Source organism: Momordica charantia (genome assembly GCF_013281855.1).
Source record: "Momordica charantia cultivar OHB3-1 chromosome 7 unlocalized genomic scaffold, Mcharantia_2.0 BLBB01000007.1, whole genome shotgun sequence".
NCBI lineage: Eukaryota > Viridiplantae > Streptophyta > Magnoliopsida > Cucurbitales > Cucurbitaceae > Momordica > Momordica charantia.
In genome coordinates this window covers 18,139,256-18,158,463 of record NW_028275165.1, presented here as the reverse complement: position 1 = coordinate 18,158,463, position 19,208 = coordinate 18,139,256, and the positions used below count along the sequence as shown (strand labels likewise).

The following is a 19,208-nucleotide window of genomic DNA, read 5'->3' as shown; positions in this document are numbered from 1 at the left end:
TTCTTTTCGACTGAACATCAACTCCGAAGCAGTAGCAAAGGTAAATATCGAACCCAGTTGGCTATTTTTACCAGCAGTAAAAGAGGTTAAAACACAAGTATTCTGTTTAGGCTAAGCTACTAAGACTACTATCAGCTAATTTGAAGGAATAGTAAATGGCTATGAAGCTATCATTTTATTTACTCTATAACTTAATTGGAATCTGTTTCAACAAAGAAACCTCAAATCATTACCTACTTATAAAGAATACTACCAAGTAGCCTACATAACCAAATCTTGAAGGGTGTGGATTTAACCACCTTGAGAAGATTTACTATAGAACTCATGACTTGCAAATGCCAGAGATTCGGGATACTTGATAGTGCTGGCAAGGTCTGGCCGAAGAACATATTCAGTTCCCGGGGTAAATCGATTATTTCAACCGATTAAAGGTCCTCGAGTTCGATAAATGCTGAACACACACATCCCCAACACGGTCCCCTTCACTACGAAGCCTGTGTTCAGCCATGAGTGGACTCTCTTGACTCCACTTTTACAACTCCGGGCATCCCTCCTGTAACACAAGGGCAAAAATAGAGGGGGAAAATGATTATGCCATTGTTAAAGAGCCAACTACGACTACGATTAGGGCTAACCATACGAAGTGATCGACCCAATTGCCAGGGCTCCAACACTATCATCTATCACTACAACTCTCTCTAAACTACACCTTTGAACTCCTACTTGTCATGTAAGATAAAGAATGAAACATCTATCACCTAATTCTGCATATTGTCTATGCCTGATTCTAGAGGTCAAGAGGAAACATAAAAATGTCTGAATATAAGTAGCTACCAAACCACTGATAATGTAAAAGGCCACAAATTGTTACAGCTCAAACAATGTGGAAAGAAGAAAATTGATTCCAGACAGCTAAATAGACATTCATAAAAGCGATCAAATTAACTACGTTCGGAAACAAAATACTAAGTATAACTGAAGCATCAAATAAACTTCTAAAACAGCTACTTATTTTAGACTAGAAAATTAATACTGCAAGCTACTTGGATTCAAGCAACCCCACCAGTCTCATTGTGTTCCAAGGCCACTGCTTCAGTCAGCGACAAGAAAACCTTTTTTTTTAAATAAGCAACTGGAAAACATCGATCTCGTTAAACAAACAGGGATACACAGAACATGGCACGATCCAGTTCACTTTTGATCATCAAATTACTGTTGTTGGGCTTGTCGAGCTTGTCCAGCCGCGTAACCACCGGTATAACCTACTTGTCCTCCATCAGATCTCCATGCAGCATTTCCATAACCAGAGTTTCCATTTGCATCCCCATAGCCATTTCCCATGTAACCACCACTGTTCCCTTGTAATTCTCCACCACTTGGACCACCCCCAACATTGCTATTTGAGGCGCTACCAGAACGTCCTCCTGCTGCACCATAACCAGATTGACTCCCGTACGAGCCATCACCTCCACCATAACCATAACCTTGATTCCCAAACCCACCATACCCATAACCCTGATTACCATAACCAGCAGCTCCACCAGGAGAATGACCAGTGGGTGCAGATCCAGGTCCACCACTGCCAGCTCCAGCATTGTTTCCTGCAGCACCCCCCCAAGGAGCTGCATTCCCGTAACCCATGGCCCCATACCCAGAGGGAGCTTGACCCGACCATGTACTTCTAGGCCCACCTTGAGGACCACTTCCATAACCAGCATTAGCGACATTTGGGTTACCATAAGCTACAGCTGCAGGGGCACCATACCCGGTATTTGAACCACTGTAATTTCCATAACCACCATATCCCATTCCATTGTTCGATGAACCATACCCATACCCGGGATTATTATACCCAGAGGAACCATAAGGTGGGAAACCACCACTAGAGCCTTGAGATTGCATGTACCTATTGGAATCCATTCGATTATCATATGAATTTGAATTAGCACCACCTGATGACCCATAACTTTGATAACCACCACCACCAGCACCACCACCCATTGAACGGCCACCTGCCCCCGGATTGGCATCTTTGGGAAGAGCACGCTTTACCTCTACTTGTTTACCATTCAAATCATGAAATGTCTTATGCAAGACCCTGTCAACAGCTTCTTCAGTATCAAAAGAAATAAATCCAAAACCCCGTGGACGTCTAGTATTTTGATCATACATGACTACTACATCAGTTACATGGCCATAAGCCTCAAAGTACTCCTTAAACCCTTCTTCAGTCAATGTTGGAGGCAATCCCCCAACAAAAATTTTTTTGGTTCTCATACTTCCACCACCACTACCACCACCAGAATTTCTAGTAGCATTAGAATTGCCTGCTCTGGCAGGGGTCTGCTGCTCCTCCCGTGATAAGGCCCTCTTGGCCTCAACCTAGAAAAGAATATAAATTACAAATGCTAAAATGCTCTGCAAAAAAATATGACTCTACAGAAAGGTAAAAATATTTACTGAAAGTTACAGCAACCGAGTCCAGTAAGAAAACAACAGACGATAAAAGAATCATCCTTGATACAAAAATACAGGAAACAAGTAATGGTTTCAGTAATGAAAACCTTTCCATACTCAAAAGTTGAAGTCGACAGATTCACACCAACCTATTTCTAGAGCACCAAATTTATACTCAAAAATCAAATAACGAAAAAAAGAGGATATAATTATATGAAATACGTATTGATCTTGTAGATCAAAGCGGAAACATAAACTATGCTGGAACGAAATTGCAGAATACAACCCACCCTTTCGGAAACATAAAAAATAATGCACTAACAGACGTTACACAAAAAACTACAAGACGCAGAATCAAAACATGAAGCAAAAATTCAATAATAAGAGCTGTGGATGCATCAATAAATACTACCCAAAAAACCAATATATATCAGATATTTAACACTCGGAAAGAGAAGTATTTAGTACCATTGTGGAATCAAAACCCCAAAAAACTCGAATTAGGTACCCACCAACCAGAGTCATAGTAAAAAAGGGCCAAATCAAAGGCACCCACGTCCTAATTACAACAAAGAAAACAGAAATAAGAATCTCACGCACCGTTTTACCATCGATAGTGTGCTTCTCCTGAAGAACTCGATCGAGGATAGCGGGATCTGCGAAGACGACGAACCCAAACCCTCTGGGTCTGCTAGTGATCTTATCCCTCATAACCACCGTATGCAACACGTCGCCATAGTTGCCGAAGTAGTCCTTTAGCTTATCTTCTGAAGTCTCCCATGAAATCCCACCAATAAAAAGCTTCCCCTGATCCGAGTCCATTGTCCCTTTCCCCTCTCTTTCTCCCAAAAAACCCAATTGGAAAACACGATTCCGCTCGTCTTTCTCTCTCTCTGAAACTTTCAATTTGGTTTCTGGGCTACGGATTCCGGAAGAGAGAAGAGGGTTTGTAGCCGACTGGGGCTTCTAGAGAGAGAGAGAGAGAGCGCGCGCTGTGGTGAATTGAGGGTAATAAAAAAGAGTACTTTCCGCTAAAGGAGTAGGGTTTGAGTTTGAGAGAGTGGAAGGTATGCCATTTCAACGGTCAGGATTTGCCTGATTCTGGAATGATCTGGATGCAAGAAAATTGAATGGACGGTCTGGATTTCTTGTTGTTAGACACGTGGCTGGCACGAGATAGAGAAGGCCAATGGTGTTAGAATGGAATCTATGGACTATGGGGCTTTTATATTGGCATCCAATTATTGATTTGATGGGGCTCTCTCATAAGCCATATTTAATTAATAATAAATTTTTATATTTGAAAAAAAGGTGAAACTCTACTAAATTTTCACTTTTAAAATCATTTCAAATTTCAAACTAATGAGTGAAATTTTGAAATTTTAGAGTTTGATAATATTCTCGTTTGTTGTTTTTGGTTTCCAATTTATTAAGAATTTTAAGTATTTTGCAACTAATTATTGTATAGAAATTTTGAAAATAATAAAAACGAGAAACGAGAACATTATCAAACGAGTGCTTAGTTTTTCTATCCTTATAAGAAAATATCATTTATCATTGAAGCTTGTCTTTATTATTGAATAACGGAAAGTTGATTCGTATACTCGTTCGAATGTCATGTTTGGTAAGGAGGAGAGAGTGCACTGTTTACCCTTTGGTAAGATAGATTGTTTTGATCACATGCTCGGAGCTATAGCAATTTTCTAGCTACCAACTTCAATTATATTGTTGTTCATTCTCACTTTCTAAGATACAAGATTTACAACCGTATTTTAAAAAAACAACATAATTAATTAAGATAAAATTACATGTTCATTGAAAAATATCATTAAAGGAACAAATTGAGAATAAAAATCTTCATATAAGTCTGTGCATTATGACAATGCTTGACCATTGAGCAATATAGAGGAATAAAGACCAACAATTATTGCAGTTACATTCTAAATATTTTAGGCATTTTCAACAAATTCCATGCAACCAACCAACTACTAATTAATCCCATAAATATTATGTGAAATTAATATTGGCATATGCTAATAATGTTTTATATGTCTACATTATTATAAATTGTTACAATTTTATCATACTAATTATACAACACAAAGACTTTGATTTAAAAAATAATGATCATCGAGTATCACAGAAAACTCATCAACTTTATGCTTTAATACAATTTGTTCTCTCCTATCTCCAAACCATTCCTGAATTGAAAATCCTCCCTGGACAGCTCCTCAGTACATCATCAATCTTGCAGGTTTCATTCACACAGATATTCGTAGATGCAATCGGAGTGAACCTGTGGAAAGTGAGACCCATATTGTATAAAAGAATAACGATTCTTTACTTTTCATAATTCAAAATAATGACTAATAAGCACCTATTTATTGTTCGTCTAGTTTAAAATACTTATTCAGCCACCGTTTGTTCCCACATACCAAACAATCGTCAAATGACGAAAATGACAATGGAAAAGACAAAAAAACCCTTGAAATTGAAGAGAGAGAGAGAGAGAGAGAGAGAGAGACAGAAATGAAATATTAATCTTTGATATTGAATCCCCATCTCTATCCAATCCACTCTCGAGCTGAAAAGCAAATGCTGACAAAAGTTTTAGCATTCTTCTCCATCTCTCTCTAAGAAAAGTGTAAAGTGGGCTCCTACCCACTTGGCCCCGCATTCATTACGAGCTCCAACGTTATTCTACTTTTTCAAACTACTTTGGAGCCAAATTCCATTTTTAAACTTCAACGTTTTCCTCTCCCTTCCTTTGCCTTTGCCGCACCACTCCCACCATGAACGTCACATTCTAACACACCATTTCCGAGCTTCTACCGACGCTGGATGGGGTGTTTTCTTGCTTGTTTCGGGTTCCAAAAGCGGCGCAGAAAACGCCGATCACCGCCCAATGGACTCACAATTGGCGACCAAGTAATAAACTTCATCTCTATCCTTCATCTGTGTGTATGCATGTGAATTCAGTTCTCTTGTTTAGTGGTTTCCTTACAGCACTGCCTCTCTATGTCCTTTGGCAGATACATCTAAGCTATGAGCCTTTGGATTCCTCCCGGGTGATTGCAACTAGTGACACTTGCAACGAACCCGAGATTCTGAATTCTAAACCGAGGTGGGTATTGAGCACTTGTCGAGACTGATTTGTTTTTCTTTACCCGTCGACTTTGTTTTCCTTTACCATTTGATGCAGATCCCGTTTTCCTTTAGTTCTGTTGGCAGGGATGGACCTAAGGAGCAGCCTTGGGTCAAAATCAGGAAGAAAGTTAGCTTTAATCTAAACATTCAGACTTATGAACCTGTCCCAGACTATCAATATTTCCTGGAGAGTGATGAAGAGGTAAGAACTGAGGAACATCATCAAGAAGCAACAGCTAGAACCGATTCTACTTCACTTCCAGAAAAGGTGTTTACAACGTCGAATTACCCTCAAAACCACAGATACCAGAATTGCAGGGATAGTGATAATGAAGAAGAAGATGATTTATCATATGGGGAAAGTGATTTGGACGATAGTGAAATTGATGAAGATCAAGAAGAAAACAATGATGAGTTTAAACCATGTGAATCAGAAACTAATACTGTAGAGAGGAGCCAACATGTTCATTCTGTACTAAAACCAGTAGAAAATCTTACTCAATGGAGGACAGCCAAAGCAAAAACAACAACAATCACTAAGCAGCAGACGGAAATCAAGATTAAGACATCAGAGAAGCCACAATCTCCCGTATCTTTCAGTTCAAATGCAAGTTTAACTCAACCACCATTTAAATCAAGATCGAAATCGTGCTTACCTGATACTCAAATGCAAGAAAACCTGGTGCATTCAAGCCTCTCAGATTGGTTGGTCTGAACTGCATAAAGGCTTGTCAGTTGCCGGATTCAAGTGGAATCATGCAGAAAAGAAGCTAGAACATAAACAACTTCATGAAAACAATAAAGGTTACAGAACCTCTTTCTCTTATCTTTTATGTAGCAAGGAGAAACTCGAATGAAAAAAAAAAGTGTGGCATTGATCTATCAAACTCCCTGGCCTGCTTCAGTGGGAGTGGCACACAGATTTGTGTTGAAGTTTTTTATTTTTTATTTTTTAATTATCTTTTATGACCTTGTGTTTGTGGCAGATGGTTTTGTTTGGTAAGTTTGCTGATTCTTGGAGATATTAGTTTGCTTTCTGTTGCTTCTGCTTGCTGTTTCCACGGGATAGTGAGAAACAAGATTGTTTGATGAAATAACATTTTCAAGAGTTGTCTTATTGACGTAAATCTTGGTTATCCATGTATTATGAACACTGAATTTAATTGACAAAAAACAAACAGAAGCAGATTAACATAATTTCAATCTTTCTCAAAAAATCATTCCTACAAAAGATTCTATTGGTGAAAGAATTTTTGACCGTGTAATACATTTTGGGATTCTGTAACAATGCAGAGTGCAGATTAAAAAAGGCAATAGGGACTTGGAAAACAAAATGAGTCTCATAATATTAGAATATAACTATATTACGATTACCAACCAATTTCGGCATCACAAAAAAGGATTAACAGCTCTATTCTTACATATATTATACAGAAAATAGTAAGAACAGAATCCTTCTTATCTGCATTGTTCTGAAAGAAAGCCGTGCAGATAAAAAATGCTAAGGATAATAACTACAGAAATTGTGTTGGAAGTCACCTTTAATTTCTGAAGGAAGAAGCTAATAACTAGATGCTGTTCCAGTTCTTGAAGTTCAACCTACTCCAGTCTCCAAATGGGACTCCATCCTCACGATAAGTAGTAAATAAACCACGACGATATGGTTAGATCAGAGTTAGCTACTAGAAATCCATAATGATACCCGAGGTACTTAATTTACATTACAGTACACATACAGGCATCAGATTCATCATCTTCTGAGTCACTTTCATAACTGCGACACAAAGACGGAAATAAAATGAATCAACGTGATATCTATGAGAAAGCTAGAATGTCTTTTAAATTGTAATCTCTAGGCTATTGTTATCCGTAGAAATTTGGTTGGTAATAATGTTTCAGATGCATAAACCAATAAATGAGTCTCATTTTAGTTCATTAACTTAAGACAGGTAGCACTCAGAAAACCAGGGATTCTTAACAAATATATTTGTTCTGTTTGAGCTAAATATCTAGCAAACAACTTCATCAGCTCAAATAACTAAAGATCCTCAAACCAAATGAACATCCCACTTTCGTCCTATCCCAAAATTCCATAATAGAATTACACTCTAAAAAACCAAAAATTTCAAGATATGGCTACTCACTCTAAGAAACAAATAACGATAAAAGTAATGGAACAATTAGAATTATCCAAAATCAGAAATAGCAACCCAATCCACTTAAAAGCAAGTATCCAAAACACAAAAAGTTCTTTCAAATCATGGAGGCACCATGAAACCTTAAGCGTAACAAATTTATCTGAGGAAGGTCAGGCATAACTTGGAATAGGGAAATTACAGACTACACCTTGTAGTTTGCTTGATTTCCTAATTATAAGATCTTGTATCTTAAAAATGATTTCAAACTTCCTATAGTTTGCAAATTTACAGATTATACACTTCCCTTTGTAGTTTTAACGGAATTGATACACATGGTATACATAGAACCAACCGTGTATACTAATTCCATTTAAAAAAAAAAAAAAGAGTTAAAACTTTAATAGAAGAGTACGAGTTCAAGATTTGAAACTATGTTTAAAACACAGAGGTGCAATTTGCAAGGTACCCACTATCCATCTCTAGGCACTGACCAGTGTATAGAATATAAAATGGTACGAATAAACATAGAAGAACGTCAAAATAATTTAAACACTCATTCAAAGTACGCCATGTAAAAATGTGAAAGGACAGAGAGATCACATTACCTTGGTTCGAATACCATTACCTCCGTCAACTTACGTCCATTGTTATCATTCCACTGCACTTTTCGCCTCGGTTTATCCAGTTTCTTTGAAATCCCACCTCTTCGAGGTGGCAATAATGCCATTGATTCAACGTTGCTGTCCCCATTAACATGATCCTCAACCTTCTCGGAGCCTACAGAACCAAAATGTCTATTTACAGCCATTAACGTCTTTGGCAGCCTTTTACATCCACAAATTACTCCAAGCAAAGCTCCCCAATCAACACCGACAGAAACAGACGGATCTATGGAATTCTCAAGGAAATTTGAGATGATTTCGTGGGGGGAAAGAAAATCTAAGTCACCAAAATATCACAAATCCAATATTTCACCAAACCTGACCCTAAAATCCCAAAATTCTACCTGTTACAACCCCGCTTCAGAGATCAACATTCACTTCTCTGGCCCTATTGCCCAGAAAAGAATAACAAAGGAATAAAATCCAACCAAGAGAACTCGACAACGACGAGTGGAATTCCAAGAAAGTGACAGAAAACAATATATCTCAGGCAGAACTACGAAGCACGATTCAAACAATAACCATCAATAAAATTTAGAAAATCCCAATAAGAGGTCATAGGGTAACGTAAAACAAATAATGAATCGAACGGTTTCGAAACAAACAGAATCAAAGAACGACCGTTTCAATAAATCTGATGAGAATGGAAAACGATGTCCGGTAAAATTTATGTACAAGATTCGATCAACTCGACGCGTTGGCCGGCAAGTTCAACCGCTGAACTCCAATCGAACACAGTTCAGCCGGTGGGATGGTTTGTTATGTACGTTCCGGACGGACATTGGCCGGCAGATGCTCGTCGGTATCTTCGCCGGCGACGGTGGCGCCGAAGATGAATTTCTTCGCAGTGAGCCTATTTGGCGGTTCCTTCCAAATCATGGACGTAGACTGAAATGAACCTATGGAGTCTTTCAATTGGCTTAAATACTATTTTCGTTATAAATTTTCTTTCATTTCAGTACCTTTTACTTTTTAATTTTATTTTTTTAGTAGCGGTTACTACTCGTAACTTTTTGGTTAATATATACCTTACTCACTTGAATTATGCTGGATTTGACAAATTTTTGTTTTCACCCTTCTATTATTTTTTTAAGTACAATTAAGAGGGAATATGAGATACGAAGTTTCGTTAAACTATGTTCTGTTGGCAGATTGTTCAGTTTTTTTTAAAAGTGATCGTTTTGATTTTTTTTTTATCTTAATTTGAATTTGATGTTGCCCTCAATATTTTTTTTTTGAAATATTACCATCATTTTGTACTAAAGAGATTTCCTTAGCTAAGAATTTATGTTGAAATTCTGCGAATGAGGACCCAAATAGACTTTTCGAAATATTTGAAATTTTGAACGTATATGAAACAAAATGAATTATTAATTGAAATTATAGTGACTAAAATAGTATTTAAATCTTTTTAATTTTATAGAGATGTCCGTGGATGGAATATTTTTTTTTAAATTTATAGAAATCCACGAGGTTTAAACTAATTGTTTTAATTATTGTTTTAAGGTTTAAATACTATTTTTCTCTTTGTATTTTTAGCTTTTGTTTATTATGAATTAAATACTTTCAAAAATTTTATTTTAGTCTATGTATTTTTTTACCTTTTATATCCAGTTTGACCTTTATAATTTCAAAACGTCTATTTTGACTCTTGTAATGGATTGTTTTGAAAAATTCTAAACACAAACTTTGTACCAATAAAAATCTTTTACAAACGTAAAGACAATATTTCAAAAACATTATTAAGTATGATGTTGTATTGAAATTGTAGTTAAGAAAAAGAAAATCATTCACAAACATCCCTCATATACAATTATACATGCTATATGCTATTCCACTTAATTTCTTGGTGTTTAGTGAGAATGTTGCACATGATTTGATTTCTCTTGGGATATCAGGCAATTGGGTGGTAAATTGATTTCTCTTGGTGTTTAGTCTCTAAATTAAGCCTTGTTGTTTGATGTTGATGTAGAAATTTAACCTCATGGAATTCCGTCAAATTTGCCCCAATCTTATATAACAAAAGGGATCGACGAGACCTGCAAAACAAAATAGCATTAAAGATCGGCGTGACAATTGCCACCCAGACACCGATGGTTAAGTCAGAATCGGAGTAGTTGAGTCTACAGAGTATTGTGAGGCAATCAAGATATTTTCCTTTTGAAATCCTTAAATAAAGGAATTTGAATGATAGAAAATTAGGATTTTCTCAACCTTGGATTACCAAATTTTCAGAGATTAAAAGCATTTCTACTTCAATAAAAAAAAAAAAGAGAGGAAGAAGAAGTTATGTTCACAAAGATCGAAAATAATTCAAAAGAGCCAAAACGACCTTGCAATGAATGAAATATACTAGTACAAATTAGAAAATATAGATATATAATTCTCTTTTTAAACTAAATAGAAAATATATTAATATGTTAGATAATTAATATTAAGAATATCTTTTACAAGAATATATTAATTTGAGTGTGGTAGATTGGAAAAAATGAAAAACGAAAATACTTCTAAAATTAAAGAAAATAAATTAACTATAAAAAAAAGAAAAAAATATGCAGAAGAGTATTTTTTTTTTCTTTTAACCAATCTTAAACGTGCTATATTATTTTTTTTCTAATCAATCTGGTGAAAGCAAATATTAAACGTTGTTGATGTAGGATTCTGTCGAGCTATCGAGGTCGATCACGTGGTAGTTGACCGAGCTAACGAGGTGCGAGTTCATACAAGGTAGAACCTGCACAAAAAACAAACAAACAAACAAACACTTCGAGACTTCAGTATAGGCGCAAGCTCAAGTAGGTCATTCTTGGAGCAGAATTAAATACCTGAGTCTGAGGAGAATGATGGTCCTTTTATAGACGGAGTGAAGGGACATGTCCGTTATAGCCGTTACGACAAGGCGGTTGGATGTCGGGCCATAGATCGACAATGACTAAGGTCAACTATGCATCCTTTCATATGGATGAGCTTGGTAGGTCAGCCATGGATGAGCTTAGAAGCTCAGCACTAGATGAGCTTAATAGCTTTTGGTCATTTGGTGATCTTAGGAGCCCAGTCATATCTCACCACATGGTAGGTTATATTTTTCCCAACAAACCTCAACCAAATGGGCAGTAAATAGCCCTACCAAATAAAATAAAGAGAGAAATAAATAAATATAACTTGTTGTTTAAATGGTGATATATGAATTGAGTAGTGATAAGTTTACGAGGTTTCTTTGCACTTATAGCTGTAATGCAAAATCTCACAACGACCTAGATGCAATAAGTTTACAAATGAAAACTTAATTGAACGAGAAAAGAGAAGAGAAATTGTTCACAATTGAGAGGTGACATGTTGAGAATAGTTATATATATTGGGAATATATTAAGATATATGAGCGGTGACACGTTGAGTGGAGTTCTGCAGAAACAAGTTGAGTGTGAATAGGCACTAGAAAATCGATTAAGAGATGACAGGTTGAGTGTGATGATATGCAGGAAATATATCAAAAGATGAGTGGTGACACATTGAGTGTGGTGAGAAATATAATAAGAGATGAGCGATGACACGTTAAGTATAGTGATGTATGTTGGAAATATATTAGGAGATAAGTGGTGACACGTTGAGTGAGATTATGTAGAAACAAGTTAAGTGTCGATAAGCACTAAAAAATCGATTAAGAGATGACAAGTTGAGTGTGATGATAAGCAGGAAATATATAAGAAGACGAGCGGTGACACATTGGGTGTGATGAGAAATATATTAGAAGATAAGTGGTGAATATGTAGAGTATAGTGATATATGTGAACGTGTTGAGTGGTGATAAGTTCCTCATTTTCCTCTCCGATGTTAAATTTGATCCTTTTAAACTAAAATCCCATAATATCCACGCTATTTTGTATGGAAAATATTTGAAGAAAACAAAATGACTTGAAGTCCAATTTTGAAATTTTACACCAAACAATATAAACGATTTCAAATCCTACATCTAAATTTGGAAAGAGAATTTTGATGCCCATAAATTTATTTAGATCTATAATATTACATTAATTTATTCCAAATTTATATATCATAGGAGAGATTGTGATGACAAGAATAAACGAGATTATAATATAATAAATAGACACTTAGTCAAAACGAGCATAATTCCACGATAATTGACATATACTTCCAACTAACCTCCAATTTTTTTTTTATATTTTTATTTATAAAACTTTAGTTCTTTGCCTGTAGACTAGAAACTCTAATTGAAAAACTATGTTAAAATTATATTTTAGTCCTCTCAGTTTTTTATTTTTTTATTTTTGATGAAGTCTCTCAATGCCTACTTTATTTCATTTTGATTCTTAAATTTTTGAAAATTAGTAATTTAATCCTAACTTGCAAAAATTAAAGGAACTATATTGGTTGTGACGATGGCTGTTTTGTAGTTAGTTGTTTAATAGATAAAATAAAATATTTTAAAACATGTTCATTAACATATTGAAAATTGATGTAGACATATATTTGTCACATATGGACTATCAAATTTGGGTCACAATAACCCATCTCAATTAACCTATTAATTTCAATACATACCTATGTTAATGTGTTTGTACATATATATTTGAAACCATATCATTTACAAAAATCACAATGGTTACTTTTTTTAAAGTTGGAGAACAAAAATAAAGTCTAAAATATAAATGGTAAGTTAATGAAAATTAACACGTTAAATTAATTCGCGCGCCATTTAAAAATTGACAACTATTTATTCTTTCTTTTTATTAATCTCCCTTTATGCATTTATCAATTTTTAAATGGTGATAGGGAGGAGATAATTATTTTCCAGAAAGCACCTAAATAGTAAGATTTATCTTGTTTTTTTAATAAAATATTTAAGTGCTGACTAGTGAACACTGTATCTATGTTAACCAAAATTGAAAATATGATAATTTTCGAGCACAAGATATGTGCTCACTTGTTGACACCTAAAAATGATTCAAACATATGTTTAGCTCATGCTTATAACATGTCTAGTTACCTAAACTCGTATATGAATTGTGCAAAGAATTGAGTCATACAACTCAAAGTTCGTATAACCTATATTTTATTTGCGAATGTATAGTTTGTAAAAATTAGTATACGGTTTTACAACTATTTATATTTCTTGTTTATCATTTTCTAGAAACATTATCAAAATTATATAGAAATTTTGGAAACGACAAAAACAAGTTTCTTGTTTCTTGTTCCCATTTCTAATTTGTCCAACATAAATAAAGATTTTGTTTGATCCTCCTTGAATCTATGGGTCTCGGGGTCATGCAATTCTATTCTTCTTTATTAAAAAAAAAAGAAACAAAAAACAAACGAGCCCTACCTTGCCCTTCATGCATTCAAAAATTATGTCGTCTCAATCCTAACTCTTTTTCTATACCTAGCTCGATAAGCATGGCAAAACTTGCAACCGTTACAATGATCTCGCGAGTAGTAGCGTGTTAGGCCGTGCAGATTTCAGTCAACCGAGTTCTTTTCAATCTAGGGTTCCTCAAAGCTCGATGAGATGTCAGTGGGAATGAAGAACAGAACTAAAACAAACTATATTCTTCCAGAAAGTATCATATTCTAAATCATTTCCAAGTAAAGAGCAGCAAAAATCAAAGCCACAAACAGAGAATGTGCTTCCCAAAAGGTAAGAGTTCAATCAAACTATTTGAATGGCCTGATAGATGCAAACTTTGGATATGGAATAAGCATACGCATAGACTAATAAAATTCCTAGGAGAATATATCCTGTTTCGAGGTACGAGTACGAATCCTGACCCCCCGAGTTTACGGGTTGAAAAGGCGGTCTAGTCGACGTGCCAAAAGCAATCTAATCCTTCAAGTTCAAACACCTCAATGTTACAATCATACCTTAAATGAAATGATGGCCAGATGAAGACTTTCTTCAGACTAAACTGCAACCAAAACCAGAATCCTGCAGACAGATAAATACTCACAATGCACAGCCAAAATCAATATTTAGATTGGTTACTTATGTATGATGGAGATAAATTTCAGGTTTTAGAGATAAGAGATGAATATAATTTGATTGAAAGCATATAATTTGGCCAAAAGTTGCAAGAACAAGGAGAGAAACTCTTGGACATAATGAACTACAACTCAAACTAATCTACATTACCTCTATATGGATGAAAACTTCAAAGAGAAGAAAGAAAAAGGGAAAACAAGAAATCTATGAACAATTACTGTAAGCTAAAGGCAAAACACCAATGAACAAATCGTTTTCTTTTTTCTCCACTATGATGACATTTTGACAAGAAGATTACAGTCAAGTCAAGAATGAGGAGGAGCCATACAATTTCACTCCATCTCAATCTCAGGAGACGAGCGAATCAACCTGGTGTCCGGTCCAATCTCGGCCAGCAACGGGCCGCTCCCCTCGCCGTATCTCAAACCCCGGTTGCTGGACAACAAGCCAACCAACCCAAAACCCAAAATCAGAACCAAAACAGCATGACCAATGAACATTAAGTTCATCAAAGCAATGCCCCTCAGGCCATCCTCCTCAAGCTCACAATGGACATCAGCGTCCCCTATGGCAGGCAAAACCAGCATTTCCTGACACCCCTTCAAGGCAAATGCCTTGGTATATAGAGACAATCCAGCTTGAAACAGCCATGTCCCCTTAAAGGTTAAGCAAGAAGAAAGTATAAATTCGACGAAAAATGCAGATGGTTTCATGGATAAATACAGGCAAGAACAAGCACAAATAAGGGTCAATCCTCCGGAAATGTGGTAAAAAGCGCCACCAAGACCTGTAATCCCCTTCCCAATCACAGAGTACTCAACCAGAAACGCGATTCCAGCGAAAACAAAGATGAAACTCTCACTTGCGAGAACAGGGTCGACGTTTTCCCGCAGAATGATCAGAATCGCGAGGGCCCAGAAGAAGAAAATGGCCGCCGATTGCTGGGAAAACGCAAATCTGTAGGTGGGGTTGCCGGAAAATGCGAGGAAGAGGAAAATTTCGGAGAAGGCAGCGATGGGGAGGGCGACGATGAGGGAGTATAAATCGAAATTTTTCCATTTGGGTTCGGATAAGTACCAGGCTTTCGATCGGTAAAGAGATGGGTTTTTGAGGTAGACGGAGGAAGAACAGAGGAGGCGGCGGACGCCTATGGGGACGAGGAAGAGGGAGGCCGAGAGATGCGTTGCCAGTGACGCCATGAAAAGGGCTTCTATGGGTGGTTCATGGTTTCTCCAGTTCTTCCTTTGGGAAGACGAATTTTGAAGCTCCGATCGTTGACCCAATGAACCCTTGATCTGTTCAACAAGAACGAAACGATTCTGTTTCAGAAATTGTTTGTTGTTTTGGGATTGCTGCTTATAATTGAAGCATGATTGGTGTGAAATGAGGAACTTGAAAGGCAGATTATGGAAATGAAAATGGAATGGATGTCAAATCAAATCCTAACCTCGAAAGGTGCCATGAACATAAGTTGTCTGATTTGCATTGCTGTTGAATAATTCAAGCTGTGAAGATTTTTTTTTCTTCAATACTATATCAAGAAGATGTAGAAATATTCTTTTTGAATAATGATTATATTTAGATGGGCAAAAATAAGATGATGAGACATGAAAACTTGGGGTTTTTTTTAATAATCTTTTTTTTAAAATGAATTCAAAAAATATATCATTAACCAAACTATTTCCAAAATTAATGTTTGGAAAATACATGGTCTCGACCAAAACACATCAGCACTTGTACGCACACATAAATAGAAACGACCAACTTGCATAGGTGCTACGTTATTTATATACCGAGTTTTTCGTTTTACTTTAATTTATTAATTTTAATTGATACTAAATGCAAAGAAAAATTTAGGTGAAAATTTTTTATTTTTCGCGGGAATCAAATCCTTGCAATTTTTTTATTTTTTTTTAACAGAATCCATGCTTACATTCCGTAAAACAAAGAATGAAATGAGAGGCAGGTCCCTTATCTCCGCACCAATAAAACTCCTAAACTAAAATTGTTACAAACTAAAAATTAATAATTCAAATTTGATGAAATTCTACTTACAAATTTTAGGTTACAAGAAGCTACATCTTTAAAATAAATAAAAATAGTGTGAAACATACTAAGAACACGACCAAAGTGAGTATAGTACAAGAGGACCTCACATGTTATACTAAAAATACTTCCCGAAGTATTTTTTACCCAAAATAGAAATTAGAACTAAAATAAAATTTGGGCGGAGTGATATAATTACCATTAATTTCTTTTTCTTTGTGTGTGTGAGTTTTTTTTTCTAATACTAGATTTCTTGGTGTGTTACTCTCTTCTTCTTTTTTTCCCTCTTTTTTAATAGAGAAAAATATAATTATATTTGTTAATTATTTTTTGTTTTTTGTTTTTATATTGAAAAAAAAAAGTAACCATTAAGTTTCAATTTTAAAAACTACAAATTTTATATGAAATTTTAAAATTTAAAATTAAATATTCAAACTTTCATGCTATTATTAATTTTTAATATTGATTATGTATTTAATAATAAAAAAAATATTTTTATTTATGATTTGAAAAAATAAATAAATAAGAACAAGAAATTTGATTTCATTGTTTATAAAATTTCCATACAATTTTAAAAATATTTATTAAAAATGAGAAACAACAAATATAGCTAGTTTTAATTTCTAAATGCTAATAAATTGGAAACAAGAAAATATGGTTATATCACTCATTTTTTGACACAAATGACTTCGTTTCTTATTTCTTGTTGACCTTAAGGCACGCTTGTCGGGCAAATCCTATGTTAACCAGGGCATCAAACCCACCTGAATTCATAACATCACGATACAAGTCAAACTTTTACTGGGTCGGCCACGTTGTTAGACGAGCTAAGCCCAGCACCAGGCCGAGGTGCATTGCCCCTGGACCTCTAAATACGAGTCACGACAACCACTCAAGGTATCCTTCATTATTATCTGGGATTAGTACATGAGATTAGTACAGAGATGGTCTACCTAAAAGGATTGAAAGATCTCGAATTTACACTTTTAATTCCCAAATTAGATGGTACCCATAATAAAAATTACTAATATATCCATCTCAATATTAAATCATTAATAAAATATAAAATTGGTAAATAATTATTAAAATATATCAAATCCCTACTAATTCAAATTTCCAAAACTGAAATTCCTAAAACCCCTCAATTTCGTAACCTCCTTCATCTCCGTCGATATTCTTTCACCGCTGCGACCCTACGGTTTCGTCTCCTCTGAAGCATCTCGTCGACGTCTTCGTTGTCTCCGACGGCTTCTTCTCCTTTGTTTGCAGAACATATTACCGGCGGCCTCCGTCGCATCTCATAGGGTAACATCGTCGCGACTCCTTCGTCTCCGGTGGCTCCGTCGGCTCCATTATACAATAAGATCTAATTTCATCTCCGACCTCCGTCGCATGAGCAATTCAGTTCGTCAATTCCCCTTATACTGTAGTGTATGCTATATTTAGGTTTCAATTTTGGACAGAATCTCTTCCTTTCTGGTTATATCATTTATAATAATGTATATTTGAGTATATATAATATAGTGTTTAGAGTAGGATATATAATATATCTCTAGTTTTAAGTATCTCGATATATACCAGTGAAACAATTCAAAGAATTAGAACCCGAGCATATGGACCACTTTCCATGGAAAAGGTATTTGGTTTTCTAGTAATCATAGAGGACTTTCGGTATTGCATTGGTTTATACGAGTATATTTTTCTTTCTAACTGGAAGAATTTTAGCTAGAGTTATACGAGTATATTTTTCTTTATTCGTTTGTTCTGAATAATGTATATATGGGGATATATAGTGTTTAGAGTAGGATATATAATATATCTCAAGTTTTATGCGTCTCGATATGTACTGATGGTGATTTAAAGTTAAGAATCTATTGGATATATACCATTACTACTTTAAATCAATACATACGGATAAAATTTATATCTCAGAAAGTTTAGTCTATGTTATATCGGATATATTGTATATTCAATATGTTATACTTTATACCATGTCTTATAAAATTTCATATTGGCTTTCAGCTATGATTGTTTGCCCTGAAATGAGCATTTACTACTTTACATGTTTTAGATAGATATATATTAGTTGAATTACGTTAACATTATGGTCAAGTGCAAAGGGCTACCAAAATAGAAGGAAAGAAGAATAAGTAATAGGTTACTTAACCAATCTTCCAGCAAGTCGAACAAATATCATTTATATGTTAATCTTAGCTCAGAGGTAAGCAATACTTTCATTATATTATTTTTAAGATCTATATAGGTTATAAATACATTGTATGTTTTAAACTGGTTGCTCTTAGGAGAGCGCTGAGGAAGACAAAAAAAAAGGATGCTCAACCATTGAAGCCTACCTACAAAGATTTGTTCGGTAAGATGCCTCGTTACAAGAAGTACTCGCCAATAATCATTTTACCAGAACAAGATGAAAAGGTCACGACGAAAGTTACTATATGTGATCCTATAGTTGAGTTTCCAAATGAAGATGAAGTCGTTGGAACTCAAATTGTTTCTTTCGTGGTAATACATATAGATATTCTTTATATTTAGCACATTTAATATCGATTATATGCATATTAATATGTTATATTCAGGTACGTGCCGATCAACCTGTTATTGAGGAAATAACAGATAATAGTGGATAATGTGGAGGATCAAAGAGGGAAAGGGAAAGAGATAGAGGAATATGAGGTATATATTTTTTATATTTAGCACAATTAATCGTCATTATATGCATATTAATATATTATTTTTAGGTGCCTA

The 19,208-nt window shown here is 35.1% G+C and overlaps 4 protein-coding genes across 7 annotated transcripts; 1 reads left to right on the top strand and 3 right to left on the bottom strand.

Moving 5' to 3' along the window:
- Positions 1-156: 156 nt before the first annotated feature.
- Positions 157-3,480, bottom strand: LOC111009685 (RNA-binding (RRM/RBD/RNP motifs) family protein). 2 transcript variants are annotated; one of them, XR_015792277.1, is made up of 3 exons: positions 3,058-3,480; positions 1,064-2,382; positions 157-553 (listed from the first exon to the last, which is right to left on the bottom strand). XR_015792277.1 is itself a non-coding variant. In XM_022282861.2 (2 exons), exons 1-2 carry the CDS (start codon positions 3,277-3,279, stop codon positions 1,210-1,212), a joined length of 1,395 nt encoding a protein of 464 aa, XP_022138553.1. In that variant the 5' UTR covers positions 3,280-3,480; the 3' UTR covers positions 885-1,209. The 2 variants fall into 2 exon arrangements, 1 of the variants encoding a protein (XP_022138553.1); XM_022282861.2 differs by lacking the exon at positions 157-553 and having other exon boundaries at positions 885-2,382.
- A 969-nt stretch (positions 3,481-4,449) lies between these two features.
- Positions 4,450-9,309, bottom strand: LOC111009782 (uncharacterized). Of its 3 annotated transcripts, none has more exons than XM_022282988.2 (4): positions 8,348-9,309; positions 7,144-7,378; positions 6,261-6,320; positions 4,450-4,753 (listed from the first exon to the last, which is right to left on the bottom strand). In XM_022282988.2, the coding sequence occupies exons 1-2, from the start codon at positions 8,548-8,550 to the stop codon at positions 7,321-7,323; spliced, it is 261 nt and encodes an 86-aa protein (XP_022138680.2). In that variant the 5' UTR covers positions 8,551-9,309; the 3' UTR covers positions 4,450-4,753; positions 6,261-6,320; positions 7,144-7,320. The 3 variants fall into 3 exon arrangements, with proteins under 3 accessions (XP_022138680.2, XP_022138681.2, XP_087982887.1); XM_022282989.2 differs by having other exon boundaries at positions 6,261-6,315; XM_088126761.1 differs by lacking the exon at positions 4,450-4,753 and having other exon boundaries at positions 4,775-6,320.
- On the top strand, positions 5,245-6,328 carry LOC111009781 (FK506-binding nuclear-like protein). The gene is given in 3 exon segments (XM_022282987.2): positions 5,245-5,385; positions 5,490-5,581; positions 5,689-6,328. Coding segments are annotated over 3 exon segments (819 nt in total). The 5' UTR covers positions 5,245-5,298.
- A 5,295-nt stretch (positions 9,310-14,604) lies between the features above and the next one.
- LOC111009606 (uncharacterized) lies at positions 14,605-16,004 on the bottom strand. Its single transcript, XM_022282741.2, has 2 exons — positions 15,847-16,004; positions 14,605-15,694 (listed from the first exon to the last, which is right to left on the bottom strand). Exons 1-2 carry the CDS (start codon positions 15,883-15,885, stop codon positions 14,732-14,734), a joined length of 1,002 nt encoding a protein of 333 aa, XP_022138433.2. The 5' UTR covers positions 15,886-16,004; the 3' UTR covers positions 14,605-14,731.
- Between the last annotated feature and the right edge of the window lie 3,204 nt (positions 16,005-19,208).